At 35.7% G+C, this 15724-nt stretch overlaps 2 protein-coding genes across 5 annotated transcripts in view; both read right to left on the reverse strand.

The window, feature by feature from the left end:
* Nucleotides 1–9836, reverse strand: part of Golgin104 (Golgin 104) — a 28715-nt gene extending 18879 nt beyond the window's left edge. For all 3 annotated transcript variants that reach the window (XM_071591635.1, XM_071591636.1, XM_071591634.1), the window contains exons 1-6: nt 8942–9836; nt 8664–8862; nt 5873–6085; nt 4287–4406; nt 1349–1484; nt 451–605 (exon numbers count right to left, since the gene is read on the reverse strand). In XM_071591635.1, the coding sequence (XP_071447736.1) occupies nt 451–605; nt 1349–1484; nt 4287–4406; nt 5873–6085; nt 8664–8862; nt 8942–9684 (1566 nt within the window). In that variant the 5' untranslated portion in view covers nt 9685–9836. The remainder of the gene's footprint in view (nt 1–450; nt 606–1348; nt 1485–4286; nt 4407–5872; nt 6086–8663; nt 8863–8941) is intronic.
* A 2533-nt stretch (nt 9837–12369) lies between these two features.
* Nucleotides 12370–15724, reverse strand: part of mura (ring finger protein murashka) — a 44024-nt gene continuing 40669 nt past the window's right edge. For both annotated transcript variants that reach the window (XM_071592940.1, XM_071592939.1), the window contains one exon: nt 12370–12809. The gene's annotated coding sequence lies outside the window, so the exon portion shown is untranslated. The remainder of the gene's footprint in view (nt 12810–15724) is intronic.

Genomic DNA, 15724 nt, shown 5'->3' on the forward strand with positions numbered 1-15724 from the left:
AGGCGGAGCAGTTGACCTATCTTAAAGATTTTTTGGACCAATATGATGAAAGTAGTAAGGATAATAGAAGATGAATTGCTTTCACAAGGTGAGAGTTGATGACAGGTACATTGAGTAAGGATGTCCAAAAAATATTATTGGAAACCTTGATATGGAGTGTGGTTTTATATGACGCAAAAGATTGGTCATAGAAACAAGATGGTAGGCAGAGATTGGGTGTTTTTGAGATGGGAGCATGGAAAAGACTGGATTAGGTAAAATGAATAGAAAGAAAAACAAACATTGAAGTACCACATGTGGTGGAAGAGGAGAGAAAGAATAGCCCTCTTTTTCTAATATGCATGGATCAAATTATTCGAATGGTTCATCTCCCTTTGAAATCATTCAGTAAAAGTCAATTATTTTAAAGTAAAATTGCTTCAATAGTTTAAAAAGTTATCCAAAACTCACTTTAACAGAAAGATGATTATTTTCTTCAATGATGACCTTATGTTTGGACTTGAAGTTTTCCACCTCCTGCTGCAGAATCCTACGAACTCCCTCTTTATCTTCCTTCTCGTGGCGTTCCATGATTAACTGGGCTTGCTGTTCTTTCAGCTGAAGATCTATAAGTTAACAATATGCAAACAAATGCCAGATAAAACATTGAAAGCTGAGTAATAGGCAGGAATACTTAACACATTATTCCAATATTCAAAACCACATAAACTAGAAGAAAAGCATTTAATCTCTCTCAATAAGGCTAATCTTGATATCTAAAATGCAGTTATTTTTCTCAGGGTCAACCTTGGTGCATAGCAGCTTATGTTGCAGTGATAGACTTTATTCCGCCTTCAACAATAAATATTTAACTAATAAGAGTTCAAAGGCAAAGTTTTTTAATAATATGATGCAGAATGCTGGGCTTTTTGTTGAACTAAGAGACTTCTCTTACATATTTTGTATGGGTTTTTCAACATGATAATTTACAATATCACTCCAATAATTGTGCTGTGCTTATTAGAATTTTATTTTACTAAACCATATTGTTTATTCTAAATTGAGCATGTTTGAGTTTAATACCAATTTTTTTAATTCATATCGGTTAGCCTATCAGAGGCAACGTCAGATTTTAGTACACTCAGCAGAGAGGGAAATGTTAAACACATGCAGTATGACATGTTATTGGGTTCCAATATTTTCTTCACATTGTAGCTTTGATGCTTTTGTTTCAATCGATAATACACTAAGAATAAGGGCATAATTGAGTTTTAAAGCCTATAAAAATCAATTAATTGCAGTAAAATTTAATTTTCAATGAGGGCAGCTCAAAATATTCCAAAGTGGAAATATTCAGTTTCTACTGTACCAAGGGTGTGAGCTCGATTCTCCTGGCTTTCTTGATATGCTCGGACCATTTCTTGACTCTCCCGCCGGATACTTTCAATCTCATCTTTGAAGGCATGCAACTTTAAATTCTGGCTGTCTAATTTTTCTCTCACCTCCTGTAGTAAACCAATAATTTTGTTCAACTCAGAATAATCCATTAAACCTAACTGCCACAAGCAGAGTGGCTGTAATCAAATTTGGAAGATGCTGACATGCAATGTGAATTCATAAATTTTGATTTGCTAATGAATAATAATAATAAGACTTTATGCAGTTTTATTTGCTATATTTTCAAATTTTGACTTGACAAAAATTTTTAGAACTTTTTAGTTCAGAGGAAAATTTTTCTTCCAAAAATATTAATTCATCGAAGGATTAATTACACTAAAACAGCCGTCTCTTTAAAGCACACACAATTTTCAAAGTTTAAATACCTATTTTATTTTTATCTAATTCTGTTATATAATCATTTTTAAAAGTGAGTAATAGAGAATGAAGTAATGCAAATTTATAGGAGCAGGCTGTGCCCTGGTTAACTGCTTTTCGGAAAGGGATAAAGCTCTATTAGTTTCAATACAGTTTCAACATAAATACCTGTAAAATGATAATAATATAATCACATAACAAGCACACCTACTCAAAGGTGTGTGAATTTCACACATAGAAGGAAGCTTTTGATTAAATTTTAGAAGAATAAAAGAAAAGGTACATAGTTTGTATAAAAGGTACTGGGAACATTTTCAGAAAAATTGATTTATTTCAGATATTGCTAGAATGCCTCAAAATTCTTCAAAGTACATCCCTTGAGCATCGACACACTCTTGCCAGCAGCTTTTCCATGACTCCAAGGTTCTCTTGCAGGCAGACTGCAGAAGATCCTTAAGGGCACATGTGCAAGCTTCTTTGAGGGCACTTAGGGTCCAATGGTGGTGTACTTTAAGAGAGGATTTCACTTTTGAGAATTGGTAATAGTCTGCTGGTGCCAAGTCGTGACTGCTCAAAAAGTACAGGATTTTTTCAATGCATTGCAGAAAGTCTCCCCAAGCAGACACTTGACCCTGCTATTGGTTGTCCATCAAGACCTTTGGGATGAGTTTAGCACGGGTCTTTTGCATCACCAAATTTCCAGTCATAATGGTGTGCATTGCCATCTTATCAAAGCCAATACAATCTGCAATCATGCATACACTTAAGAGATGGTCAGAATTCAGCACTTCACGTACACGTTGTTGTCGGCTCTTGATGTCAACAGCCATCCTGCATGGGATGCATCCTACATCCCCTCTTGGCCATCTTTGAAGAGCTTGTGCCACTTAAAAACTGCAGTTTGTGACATGCTTTCATCCTTGAACAATTGGTGAACATGCCCAATGTCTCCATACCCGATTTCCACAGTCCAACACAAAATTTGATGGCTTGCTGCTGTTTAATCATTTGCTGCATTTTCCACTTGCACTGAGTCACTAAACAGGGGGCCACTAAAAACACAATCTAGCTTGAATGAACACTTGCAGGCTATTGGTCAATGTTGAAGGTCAGACCTCCCCACCAACAAGCCTGCACAGTGCAAGTGCACTGCGATGTACATTCACACCAGAAAAAATTCTTCCCAATAATTTTTATCCAAACCAAGTAGAGTGACTGAATACATCAAGAAGAGATTAATTAAGAAAGCAGGAGTATAAAAAATAACTGATACCAAGAGATCAGGTCCTTGTGGTAAAATGAGTTCACTCTTTTACATGGTAGTATGTGGCTTGAGTGAAACATCCCTTAGGGAAGTCATAAGGGGGAAATTGTCAGAAAAAATAGAGGAACAGCTGCTGTGAGCATATCTAAAAGTTAAAGAATGCTTCGTAGCAGTGACAGGAACACACAACCTGTAATTATGTATGACTCTACTCAAACAGAGAATCGATTACAGAATGATTCTTTGTGAAAAGGCAGCTTAAGGAACTATTGTAGTGAGGTAACCAATGAAGTATTAGAGCATCAAATTTTTAGATAAATACGAGGGTCATCCGGAAAGTAGTACCCGTTCGTGCCGCATGAAGTGCTGACGACGCGAGTAGCCGCTGGACGAGGTCAGATAGCTTCAGTGGCTTGTCTGCCTTCTCTGAGCCAAGTTGCGTGACGCTAGCATTGCCTGTGTTGTTTCTGTGATTGTTTACAATGTTTAAAAAAATTGAGAACGCCGCCAGTTGTGAAGTGAGGGCAGTGATTAAATTCCTCAATGCAAGAAACGTTCGCCCATGTGATATTCATCGCCAATTAAAGGAGGTGTATGGAGACAATGTAATGGACGAGTCGTCTGTTCGGCGGTGGTGTCGCAACTTCAACATGGGGAGGGGGAACACACACGACGATGAGCGTTCGGGGAGACCGTCTGTCATTACAGACCAACTGGTGAGCTCAGTTGACGAATTCGTGAGGAACGATCGGCGCGTCACAATTGATGACATCTGTGAGCATTTTCCCAATGTTTCTCGAACAATTGTTCATGAAATTGTTAAACACCATCTGCATTATGCAAAAATTTGTGCAAGATGGGTCCCTCGCGTATCTCAATGAGCTGGCGGCGAAGGACTATGCAGCAGGAATACAGAAACTTGTCACACGTTATGACAAATGCCTTAATTTGCTTGGAGATTATGTTGAGAAGTAGTTTAAAGTATCCTCTTTCAAATAAAATTTTTTATGTTTGTTAATATTTACTTTTGTGTCTTTATTTCACGAACGGGTACTACTTTCCGGATGACCCTCGTATTCTTCTTTTGAACAGACCATCAACATAAAATGGGAGAATTTTAGATGTGGGAATGCATAGATCCATATACATGGTGCTTAAATATATTGATTACACATTTTTATTTTTTCATAAATTTCCATCAATATAGTATATTTATGCACATACTTACTTTATGGCCTTCCGTTTCAATTTTGAGTTTATTCTGAGTCCATTTCAATTTAACCTCACGCATGTTTAACTCTTCTCTCAGCTTCTCATTTTCCTTCTGAACTTCCGAGAGATCATTGCACTGTAATAAAATTACACAAAGAGTATATCAGTTGAAATGCTTGGAAAACATAAATTTAAGCCATAAACTACATAAGGATATTGCATCTGCTGGATGGATAGGAAAGGATGAGGGGCAGAGGGAAGCTCGGCATCAGTATTAGCCTACTCTTAATGAAAGGCACCAAGGGGTCTGCAGCTTTAAGTCCCATTCAACGGACGGCGCACTCACTCAAAGTGCTCTCCACAGTGCACCCCAAGTAGGCCTAAGGGATACCAATGAAAAATATCTGCCGCCACCAGGATTCGAACCTAGGGCCTTTGGGTGGGAAACCAGTACGTTAGCCACCGCACCATCCTGGAACCCTATGAGGTTGGTGTAGAGAATAAACTTCTATTCTGGAAATCATGGCACACGTACATTTCTATCTTTTTGTAAAACATATTTGTTTTCATGAATTTCTCCAATTCCATGAGAAACTAAGTTCCCGTTATCTTTTCATGTTAAAATGGTAGAGAGAAACAAACACTTGACAACAAATAGGCCAACCAAGATACACCAATTCTATACCCTTTCAAACAAAACAATGGTGAATTTTTTTCACATCTTGGATTCAACATAGACGATGGAACTTAATCAAAAATTTGGAACTTTCCTGAAACTCTAAAGTAAAATGTGTCCACATGCCTTAAACAACACATTAGATTCACTGGAAATATTTTGATTGCCAAATTGAGTAACATGTTTTGATCTTATTTTATATTTCTGACCTAGTTTTAGAAATAGAAAACCAAGATAGGAATAACTTTTATTTTGATGCAACAATTTCAGAGTGTAAAAATCATTCGCCTTGTCTGAAATTGTTGCATTGAAATGCACATTAGCAGATCACTCCGTTAAAAGTTACTGTTGCGGCATCTCCCGCAGTTTCTTCGGAACTTTTATTTTCTTATAAATATTCTTTGAATAGCAATAAACGAAATTTATTCCATTACTGGAAGTTTGTTTCTATAACTACTTAGGAAAAATAAATGTCTATAGCTACCTGAAAAAATAAAGCTAACATTTGACATTAGCAACAGGCCATAACATGTCACTAATATTCAAGGAAATGGGATGGCATACATTTTATTTGATTTTAAAAGTTATCAGCTTTACGGAGCTTCCATTATGGAGTAATAAACTTCCTTTGATTGCTGCCTACATTGTTGGCTACACTTAGGTGATTACTCTGGATGTTAATGTGAGGTGAAAAACACTCACTCATTGCTGGGAACTCATTCATCAAGATTCAAAGGTGTACATTCATGGATTAAAATGGAGTGATGGCCTTCGCACTATAGGAACATAACTAAATAATATGATTATTTTCACATCAGTTGATACATTGAAGGAAAAGGGAAGCAGGCATCATACTGGATGACACTCAGAATACTGACTTCTTGGAAATAGCCTACAAGAGCAATCATTGAGTGTTAAGACCTCACCTTTCCATCGAGCATGAGACAAATTCGAGCTTTTTCTCCATTCATCGCCTTTACTTTGCTCACAAGAATCTCTCTCTCTTTGGTTGATTCTCGGAGCTTCTTTTCCAAGGCATCTTGCTGTTTTTTGCCTTCAATGACGTCACGCTCTGATGTGGCATATCTCACCACCATTGTTTCCTTCTCTCGATTAGCACCTTCGTACATTTTTGTCATCTGAAAAAGAGATACATAATCAGAAATGAAAAATAAGATTGAAAAATTGTTGCCACATATACAATGCACATTATGGGAAACTCAAAAAGTTCATTTCAATGGGAAAAATCTTTCATCATTTATATTTCCGATCAAAACATAATAAAACAACTGGAATATAGCTGATAATGTTATCTCTTTTATTATTAATGGCACCATACAGCTGGAGAAAGAAGAAGTCACGCTGCTGTTTATGCAAGCATTTAAATGAAACATTTCATTTTAATGATGCTTTTATCATTGCAATTCAGTACTCTTCTGTCACATTTGAAGAGTCAAAAAATGGAAAGTACTAGTTTCATTGATAGATTTCTGTGTTATTGAAAATGATGAATTAAAGCAAGTCATAAAAAGTTAACTCAAAATTGAAAGTTCATTTTGACAGAAAAGGCAGTCAGGAGGATGTATTTCTTTGTGTGTTTTATTGATACCTTGAACCTAATGCTAGTATATGGGCCCAATCATGGGCAAAGAAGTACAAACGGGTTTCTCTCATGTAACTGGAATACTGGGTGAATGAATATGAGATCAATAGTTGAAGCTACTGAGTTATGATTGCATTTCTTTTTTAGCCAGTCCATCTAAAATTTGTTTTGATATTACTCCTTATGCAAACAAAAATTTCACAAATGACAAATATGTAATTCCTGTTCCCATAGTAGAAGAAAACGTTTTTGAGTGTATAGCTAATGCATCTAAATGGGATGCCGGTGAATTTATTTTAAATTGACTTTACAGTACACCATTTAGTGATTTAGTAACTATATTAATCAATGACATGTTCTTCTTAAAGTTGTGAATATGCACAACAGATGTATAATCATAACAGGTGACTTTGCACTTTTGAAATTAATTTTGTGCATGCCCCTTCTGATTTGAGAGACATACAAAATACTCATATGACTTACATAGCCTAATACATGAACCCACATGAATTATCAACACCGCATCTTTTTTTTCATTTACTTGGCAATAAAATTAGAAACTAGGATAATTTAGCCAAACAATGAATACCTCCTCAGACTAGCGGTACAGAGGGAAGATGATGATGAGATTAAAGAATCTCTTCCCCTCGAAATCATTAGGAAAAGGAGATTGCCAGAGATCTCCAACCATTTAGAATCTGCTATGGATATTTTGCGAAGATGACCCTAACATTAGATGACACTCCAAAGTTGATGCTGGTACATTACATTCCTATGCTTGCTATGAATATCTCTGCAGAGGGGAAAAGCATCACTGCAAACTTCTGAGGAAAAATTTTCAGAGACTACATCCATCCACATCATATGAGAAACTTCTCAATCCAGTAGTAGTTTTAGGATGATTGACAACTGAGGCAATTTGGGGCATTAGGAATGGATGGGAAAGGAGGAAGGGTGGAGAGAAACCCGGCATTGGCATTAGCCTACCCTTATCAAAAAGCCCATTGGGGTCTGCAGTTTAACGTCCCATCTGCGGGATGGCAAACTCACAGAAAGTGCTCTATACACTCAACACCTCAAGCAGGGATCGGGATACAAAATATGTCATCTCCAGGATTCGCACCCGGGCCCTCTGGCTGGGAAGCCTGTACATTAACCAACAAACCATCCTGATCCCCTGTTCTCAACTCAAATGGATGTAGTACCTAACTCACTGTTTTGCTTCAGTGATTGCTACAAATAAAATAAGCAGACTGAGCTACTTTTTCATAGGAAAAGAACCCTCACAGTTTATTAAACAATCTTTATCATTTGCTTCCTGCTAATAAACTGAATAAATGGTTGCTGATGCAAATGATTTTTGTGCTAAAAGCAAAAACATTTAGCAATGTGGGCTTGTATGAATGGATAGGGCGCCACATTAATTAATATCCTACTCCCACAATTATCCTTTAAAAATAGAATTTCACTTTAGTAGGCATGGCATTGATTTCAACATTAAGTGTATTATTGTAACAACTATATGTGCATTATTTATTAATTGGCAGATGAATAATGTTCAAATTTAAATGTATCACATGCACAATTAGGACGACCAGGTACATTTCCTGGTCATGGCTTGTCTACAGGCGAGGACTAAAAGAAAAATACCTACACGTCCAAACTTTTGGTGCAAATTACTAAATTGCAAAACTGTGTCCTCCAGGAATTATATGGGTGAGTGGTCAATCTCCACCTCGTCAACCAATTAAAAAAAATTATTTTACTATGGAGATACGCATTTTGTTTACAACTTTTAATGAATTTCCCGGTTTCAGTTCAGACAGGGCAGGAGGGTAAATTTGATGGATGGGGCAGCTGGATGGCAATTTGATGGAAAAAACTGGAAGACTTGATTGATTTATATACATAATCCTGTGATTTTCAATTTCAACTTAAGAGAGAGTTGACATGAAAAGCGTTTTAAATTGTCCCATCCAGCGACCAAATCAATTTAACTAGCCATGTCCAAAATGAATTGCATCCGTAATAAAGAATTACTTAAATAATGCTAATCAATGCGACGGAACAATACATGCATTCTCTCTACAAAATGTATTTTTCAAATCACAAACCTTCTGTAATTTGGTTTCCAAATCATGTTTCAATTCTTGGTAACTTTTGGCTGCTGATTCCTCCAAGTGCTTCTTTTCTTCTGTAATTATCTGAATAGTTTTTTGTTGCTGCCCAATTGTTTTTTCCAAGGCTTCAAGTTGAACAATATATATTTCATGGGATTTCTCAGCTTCTAAACGCTGGTTTTCTGTCTCTAGCCTGGAAAAAATGGAAGAATATAGTTAACTTGTTTTTTTAAATGCCGCCATAAGGTAAAATCGATAAGTAAAATAGGCACCTGTCAATTTCGTTATGGTACAATCCAACTTGTTCCTTGTAGGAAGCCATCTCCTGGACCAAGGATTTGTACACAGGATGGTTTAGGAATGACTCCGAAATATCATACTGATTATCAGTTGTGAACTCATCTTCGGAAATATTTTCATAAATTATGGTATCTCGAGCCATGCCATTACGATCACTATAACTCTTCCTGGACGAGTCCGTTGAACTAGGGATTATGTCTTCAGATGAATCAGATTTGGTGGACTCAGTGTCTTCATCTTTAGTGGATCTCACAGGGGTGTTTTCCGCGGCACTTTCGCTTTTGGGACTACATAAATTAACTTCATTAGCATCCTTTTTACACCCCTTAGAAGTGAACCCATCCATGACAGCTCCCAGGTTAGGGTTATCATTCTGTTCCTCAACGCTATCTTTAGAGAAGTCACTTTGTAATAAAACAACATCTCTTCTATCTTCGTTATCTTGCAGGGAACAGTTATTAGATAAACTTTCGGGTATCTCATCAATTCTAATTTCACTGCTGCTAACTATTAACACACGTTCAGGTCTGTTTGAACATGAAACATCCTGATCCTTTTCCGTAACCGTGGGTGTCGTCTTCCGAGGGATAAAATCATTCTCTTTCGTTTCCTCTTCATTTTTCGCGAAGCTCTTGCTATCATTATCAATGTTTACTTTTTCACTTCCAGACTGACCGTCATTCAAATCGGAATTGAGAGTTTTATCTCCATTCATTACTCAAATTATAGCGAAGCTAAACAATAAGCGCCATACCGAGAACACAAATTTTATCTAATCGAATAGCAAATGTCGCAAAACTCATTTTAGGAACTACATCACTAATGTTAAGTAACAACATTGATGTTTTTTGTATTACGTTTGCAAGTTCAAGCATAAAACCACGTATAACGCACTTCAATTGTATAGCTAACATAGCAGAACGGCGGAATGTTTAAAACTATTGCGCTTATCAATGTATTAGGTCAAGGGAATGTGCATCATTAAAAGACTTAAATATCACCAATAATTTAGAGTTCTGGTAAAATTAATTTAACGCGCATTAAAATCTACTTAACTATTCATTTGAAGGTCAGTTAAACTTTCCCGTTGATAAAGTTAACAGTGTGGAAATTAACCACCAGACATACTTACAAAATCTATCGTGGATGAGAAGCATTCCTCACGATAGCTCTCAACAAAAAAGCCTCAACCATACCTAGATTATTCTGTTACATCCAAATATTTGCCATATCTGAATTTATCTTGGGATCATCCTAAATTTTTTGTCGATATCGTAAAAACGTGTGGCTATTTTAAGTATTTATATTTTTAGTGGTCCAATAATAAGAACAGATATGACGTATTCAAGTGGATATTCTGCTTACACAAATCAATTAATCAACATAGATACATACGTTTGTACTCTTCTCTATTTGAGTTAACATTAACATTCATTGGGTTTAATAACATATGTGGATCCAGTATTGCATGGAAGTATGTTGTGAATTTTCAATAAAATTAACGGATGTATACTAAAATTATTGCAACCATTCAAAATGATTGTCCCTAAGATTCAATGGTTTGTATACACAAGGTAAAAATATCCAGTAGGTAGGTTATACCATATGCCATCAATCCAGTCTCTATACTAATATATCTTTGCCCTTTTCTCTTGCTATGGCGACAAATGCCCTTAACAGTATTCCGGAAACCGACTTCCAGCGGGCTTTTGACGAGTGGCAGACGCGCCGAACTAAGTGTATCGATGCAGGAGGAATGTATTTTGGAGATTATTAAGTAATTGTAATGATTACTGCAACAAATTTTGATTTTTGGAACCTGTCCCGATACTTATTGTGCGGACCCTATAATTCAATTGATATTTTCTGCAAGCCTTCCCTGCTCCCCAAGACAAACTTAAAAAAAAAATTTTTTTGGCACAAATAACGATTTGGTTCTCAAGTCGGAATCAAAGCACATCCCAGTCTAATTTGATGCCCTGGATGAAACAAAAAATATCAGTGCCTAGTGCGACTTAACGCAAATATTTTTGCAACGAAAATGACCAGGTTAGCTCATGTCATTGCACTCCACTCCAACCTATTAAGATATCCCTTGTTTTAAATGGGAGCCCATAGGTCTTGGTGTAGGGCCTGAACCTTATACTTTTTGCATTCCTAACTGTCCATTCTCCCTCACGGAAGCCCATACTGTTAACCACCAATAAATGAACTAAGTACCAAGTATATAGGCTCAAGTGTGAAGTCATTTCCTGAGAATAAAAGATTCATTATACACATTTGATTCCACACTTTCCCCCTTCAATTCAAAAACGTTTCCTTCCAAGTCATGTCTCCCATTGGTCTCCTACACAGGTTCACCAAAATCAACCATCTTCTTGACCTCAAGACAATATACTATATTCTGGTTCCCTTCCCCTACATTAGTTTACTGTTCCCTTATTTGGCCAGTATGTTGCCCCAACTTAAAAATTTTTGGCAAGCTCAATTTACTTATCTATAGGGCATAACTTAACATACCCTCCCTCCAAAACACCACAAAGTGAGCTATTATCTTTGAACTCCTCCACTGCTAGGTAAATTGGCATTAGGAGATTTGAAATTCGACCATAGGGTCACGAATGGCTTCTTCATGTCTTCCGAACTCTACTGTTTCTCTTTTCATGTCTGCTCTCGCTAAAGTAGACATCCAGAATTATCTTACCTTCCTCGACGCTGTTTATTGGTGATTTTATAAATCTCTTACATAAACCCTCACACACCTTCAATTCCCTCACTCTGGTCTTCCTCTGAAATTGGTAGCATCTTTATTAAATTATTCTTATCCTCAATCTACAGACTTCCTCTTTAATCACATTATGTAACTTGTGGCTGCTCGATGAACTTATCTTTTGTTTCTGCTTCATTAAAATCCAAGCATTTTGTTTAGCATCATGCAAATATTATAACCACATAGTGTTTATTATATCACTACATAATTATTAACTTTGACTAATCCATTGTTAATAATCCCGGGTAATGGACAGTCAAGCTATTTCAGGATTACTTGCCAGATAAATTCATGAAGAATGTCTGTAGCAATGTCATAAAAAAATGACCTTATAACAACTTTGATAAAATATATGGTCCAACAAAAAGTGAATGTTCATACCTAATACATCAGAGCATGCTCTAACCCTGCCTGATAAATAGTATTTAAACTAAGAAATCATCTAAATGTAAATCTTAGGAATTTCAGTTTTACCATGAGTATATTTCTAAGTATGACACCAACATTGATGATTTGGCAAATAGTTGTATGGACTATCATATTTCCACTCATCATTCTATTTGAAACCTAACCATGGTTAAGGCAACAACAGGGCAACATTTTCATTCACACCATAGAAAAAAACAAACATTTGAATCCACATGACAATTTATTATAACTGTTGACACACAATCCTACATGAAATACTTGCAGTTCAATTTCAAAGTATCACACAGATCTGAACCCACCTTGTATTTCACATGGAGCAAATGGACTTTACTCATTGCACAGTGATTAACAAGTAAAGCAACAATATCCATACATAATTTGAATTCAAGTTTTAGATTTGAAAAATTACAAATTCCCTGTATTGGTGAAGCTAAATGTATTGTATTAGGATTTTCTGCAATGCATTATTTGTCATACAATTATATAATGGCTTTGAAGTATATTCACTCATAGCTAACTGGAGTAAATTTGAGGCTACAGGTCATGTTAGTAATTTTTATTCCATACTCATAATACAGTTGAACAACACTAATTCAAAACCACTCTTCTGGGACAAAACTCAGCAAAATGTGGCTATTTTCCTGCACAAAGAGAGGTTTAATAGAGATTACAGTTTTACCCACTTTTTAATACAATAATACATATATAATTTCAAGGGTTTTAACTGGAAGAATATATAAGAGTAATCATGTATTGATAAATTAAGTGCAAGTAATTTAGAATAAAGTGAAAACATATACCACAGCCACCATTGTCACCACAAAAGCATTCAACAACTTGAAAAAATTCAAGAAATGATTGGGAAAAAGCCTAACAGTTACGTACCCAAATGCCCAGGATATAAAAACACTATGTAGAAAACAGAAGACATTTCCCTGGACACAAAAAATGTGGCCAGGAAAGCTCTTCAATGACTATATCATCAAGGGATATAATGAGCCATTTATACACAAAAACTCATTGAGCAAGAAGTATTACAATAAGCACTAGAATATTATGTGCAAGGTGCCATCAATTTTGACCACTAATAAGTATAGGCATGGCTTTATTGTATCACTGAACGAGTTAACTGGAAAAAAGCATACATCTGGAAGAATAAAAAGTAGGATAGTACATGTTGTGTACCACCAAATCTAAAATATGCCCACTTATGGCTATTTTTCCAATTCCTCAACACTTTGAAAACATTAATTGAAGCAAACTGCACCTTACAATACTAAGTATTATTTTTCTCAGGATAAAAATTACCTGAACAGCCTAGTTAGCCTTGTATAACCATTCAATGGCAGTCAAAAATACAATGACAGTATCTTTGTTCAACTTCTACAGAAATACAGACCACAGACCTTACTCAACAGCACACATACACTATTATTTTTCACCTCAAAACTTTAGAAATTACAACTACAGATAAAATATGCAGCCAATGAGAAAGTCTGAAATGAAATACCAACCAGATGAATAGACAAACATGGAATAGCATTTCAGCTACAGAAATGAGAAAAGGATCAATCAATCCTCTAAACAAATATCAACTAGTTTTCTAATTTTTCAATAAAATTGGCAATTAATTAAAACTTCCAGTTAATTGAGGACAAAGCAGATTAAATTTATTTGATGCACTGTTACATGATGCAAATTATATGCATTTTCACTCCTCATAAAAACCATAACATCAAAAACAACTACACCATTTAAACAAGCTGACAACTTACTAGAACATGACACTCTTGCCAAATACACAAAGATAAAACATAAGAACAGTTACACATGCATTTATTATATAAAATGCATATAAGCTATCTTTGGTTCTAGCTTGCTTTGAATTAAGCCAAAGCAAAATACCCAGGCAGCTTGCTTTGAAAGTGCTGTAAGCATAAGCTTTTCTAGGTACCAATAAGGCCCCTGGGGATATAGAAAATGTTAGTGGAGTATAATATTAATAAATGTCCAACTGGCAGTAAAAGGCAATCATTCAAAATCAAGCATCAAGACATGGCTGAATATGAGGAGGTCGCCTATGTCTGAATGATAGAAATATAGTTATTGTTCTTTGGTATTAATATACAAAATAAGTGTTGTTAAATGCATTTCCTGGCAAAATACTTATTGTTCACTAACTGCCTTATGATTTCATAGTAAGCAAGAATTGCACTAACATACATTTACTTACACGCACCTGCATACACACGCGCTTCCATTCGTACACAGTCATGCACACCCATACACACAGCAGACAACCACGTTACGTTATCAAACACTACAAAATGTCAGTATGAATTTTAATGTTGATTACAAGAGCTCCTGCATAGCTGCTGCTACTAAGGTTACGAAGACTATTGCAAAGGAATCATTTTGTACTATGCAGTTACCCACACAAGATGGTGGAAACCCACACCACTGTGAGTTTCACAAATTCCATCACAGGCCAGATTGGCAGAAAGAGCCTTGGAAACATATATGACTTTTAGAGAGTAATGAGGTAATGGATAGTTCAACATTATTTGGCCAAAATATAATATCAGCACTTTTTAACACACACACGCACACACAACACAACAGACAGCTGCATTGTAGACCAACTGTTAATAGGCAATGCTAGCAACTGTTTGACAAGCAAATGATATAATGTATAATTAAAACTCCTCGTGAGAAAATCATCAGCCAAACCACGAACTTTTTACAACTTACTTTTGGATTAACTCATACTATACATAAAACAGGGTTAGTCAACATTATTGATTAAAAAATACATGTATGAGGAACAATAAACAATTAATTGGAATGGGCTGAATCTAACACAGATATCCATTTGACTTTTCAAACCAATAATACAATATCCAGAACATTTTAACATAAACAAGGACACTGTGCAGTATAATTAATTTGGTTTAAATTCCTCCGGAATTACACAATGTCACTCATTGTAGTTTTCAAGTGTAAATATTTCAATGAGCATGGCCAGTCCCTTATTATGAGGATCACATCACCTAATATTTTGGTACATGAATATACTTTTATGAGCCGAAGTTCAGAATTAATACATTCTTAAATATCACATATAAGTGCTACATTTTTAACAATCAAGTTAAATTCCCAATAGCATGTTTTCCAGATGTGATAATAATAAATATAAATTTCAAGCATCAGATTTCCTCTCCTTCAATTTGTATTTACTGTCCAACAAGCATAACACCACAACATTTAGAGTTATGTGCTCAAATCTTTATATCAAGCAGCTTAGACCAACTAAGGTGAACCATAAACCATTTTTGGCTCCCATGCTAAGACTGAAAACGACAGTGAGAAACAATCAGTCATGCTGGCATCTGTTTACAGGTTTTGAAAATTAACACACATCAAGAGCATGCATTTCATGTACTTCAAAATTTATAATGAAATGAAGTTATGCCACCTGCTCTTTAATTATTTACAAAACCCTAAATTATTTTGTTACTAATCAACAATATTCACAGATTGACCGGTAACGTTGAGA

Source organism: Hetaerina americana, unplaced genomic scaffold (assembly GCF_022747635.1).
Source record: "Hetaerina americana unplaced genomic scaffold, ioHetAmer1.1.p SCAF_5, whole genome shotgun sequence".
Taxonomy (NCBI): domain Eukaryota; kingdom Metazoa; phylum Arthropoda; class Insecta; order Odonata; family Calopterygidae; genus Hetaerina; species Hetaerina americana.